The sequence below is a fragment of the Echinops telfairi genome, unplaced genomic scaffold (genome assembly GCF_000313985.2).
Source record: "Echinops telfairi isolate 266 unplaced genomic scaffold, ASM31398v2 ScPeMD7_25;HRSCAF=90, whole genome shotgun sequence".
Taxonomy (NCBI): Eukaryota; Metazoa; Chordata; class Mammalia; order Afrosoricida; family Tenrecidae; genus Echinops; species Echinops telfairi.
The window spans coordinates 680,003-681,677 of NW_022103922.1; the positions used below are offsets into that span (position 1 = coordinate 680,003).

The following is a 1,675-nucleotide window of genomic DNA, read 5'->3' on the forward strand; positions in this document are numbered from 1 at the left end:
GCCCATCTTACCAAGGCAAACTTGCCCATCTTACCAAGGTGGCACTGATTAGCGCTGCATTGTCTTGAGCAACCATGAGCCCCGAGGAAACAAACGTGGCTTTTACACCAAAAGAAGAGACTTTGATGACCACGAGGCCAGGGTCGGGCGGAGGGGAGAAGGGGTACTGAGGATGGGGGGGCGGGTGCACACTCAGGGAGGGCTTAATGGGATGCTGGGACCAAGTACGGCTCTGTGAGGCTGAGACAAAGCAGGAAACGGAAGTGTGTGTCTCAGGGCAGACAAGGCCAGCTCAGGCGAGGGAGGAAAAGCAAGAAACCATCTTGTGGCCGGTTCCTCAGCCAGTGTCTTGGGCACCCTGCCCTGCCGCCACACTCCCGGAGGCCCTCACTCTGGGCGGGGGTGTTGGGAGGGAAGGGCCCCGAGCGGACGTCTAGTCGGCTCCGACCTGAAGTGGGCAGTGCACACAGGGCAGGCTGATAAACAAACGTAGCCAAGCCCCATGCCCCCGGGTGGGGCTCTCTGCAGAGACAGTGAAGCTCAGGCCACCAAGGGCGTGAAGCAGCACCAGCTGCATCAGAGGCCCCTCTTCCCTCCCCAGGCAATGAAAACCATGTGGTGCAGGGAGGGAGGGGGGGAATGAGGAGCGTATACCAAGGGCTCAAGTAGAAAGCAAGTGTTTTGAGAATGACGATGGCAACAAACGTACAAATGTGCTTGTCACAATGATGTATGGAGTGTGATAAGAATTGTACGAGCCCCCAATAAAATGATTTTTAAAAAAAGAAGACCGTGTGGTCTGCAGACCATCAGCCAGGGTGGAGGAGGTGTCTGTGCACAGCCCCACACCCGCCCAGCGCCCCGGGGGCGGCCCCCAATCTCAGGGAAGGCTGGTCTGCAGGAGAACTCAAGCAGACTTGTACCAGGACACTACATGTGGCCCGGCCACAGCACGGCTCTGTGGTGCATGTCCTCAGAGCAACAAAGGAGGCTGAAACCACATGTCCTGAGGATGCTGCCGCAGGCCAGGGACATGTTCAGCTCACACCTCCATCTCATGCCCACAGGGAGAGCCCCGATGCACTGACAGGACCAGCTCAGAGGCAAAGGGCTGACGAGGCTGCGCTGCGGGCACCAGCTGTCCCAGACCATCCGAGCCCTGGGTCATCAAGTCCAGCTGACCCGTAGTCCCCCACGGCCTCAGAGTCCTCAGGGCTCCCGTCTCAACTGAGGCCGACTGGGAAATCCCCCCGTGGAGCGGAGGGTGCCTTCAAAGCACACAACTTTTAGTTAAGAGCCGAGCACTTTAGCCTCGGTGCTACCAACCTCACTGCCCCAAAGGTCACTCCCACTCAAAGTGACCCTGCGCAGGTTTTCTGAGGCTGTCAATCGTTCTGGGAACAGACGACCTCATCTTTCTCCCAAAGCATAGCTGGCCGATTTGAACTGTCAACCTTGTGGTGGGCAGCCTAGCACCAAGGTTGCCACCATTGGGGAGATGCAAATCGAAGCCACCAGGGAGAGCCCAGCCCAGAGGGCAGTGGGCACGCAGGTGACACTGGAGGAGGAGGGGTGGACCTCAGGGGCAGTCACTGTGGACCCAGCGTGCCATCCCTCTGGTGTCAGGAACAGGGTTGCCACAAGCCTGCTGAAGGGACTGCTGGGACCCGGCAGG

The 1,675-nt window shown here is 59.0% G+C and overlaps 1 protein-coding gene across 1 annotated transcript in view; it reads right to left on the reverse strand.

Moving 5' to 3' along the window:
• Nucleotides 1-1,675, reverse strand: part of MAN1B1 (mannosidase alpha class 1B member 1) — a 16,337-nt gene that overhangs the window by 3,277 nt on the left and 11,385 nt on the right. Inside the window, 2 exon segments of the mRNA XM_045289342.1 lie at nucleotides 35-166; nucleotides 363-448. Coding sequence (XP_045145277.1) covers nucleotides 35-166; nucleotides 363-448 — 218 coding nt within the window.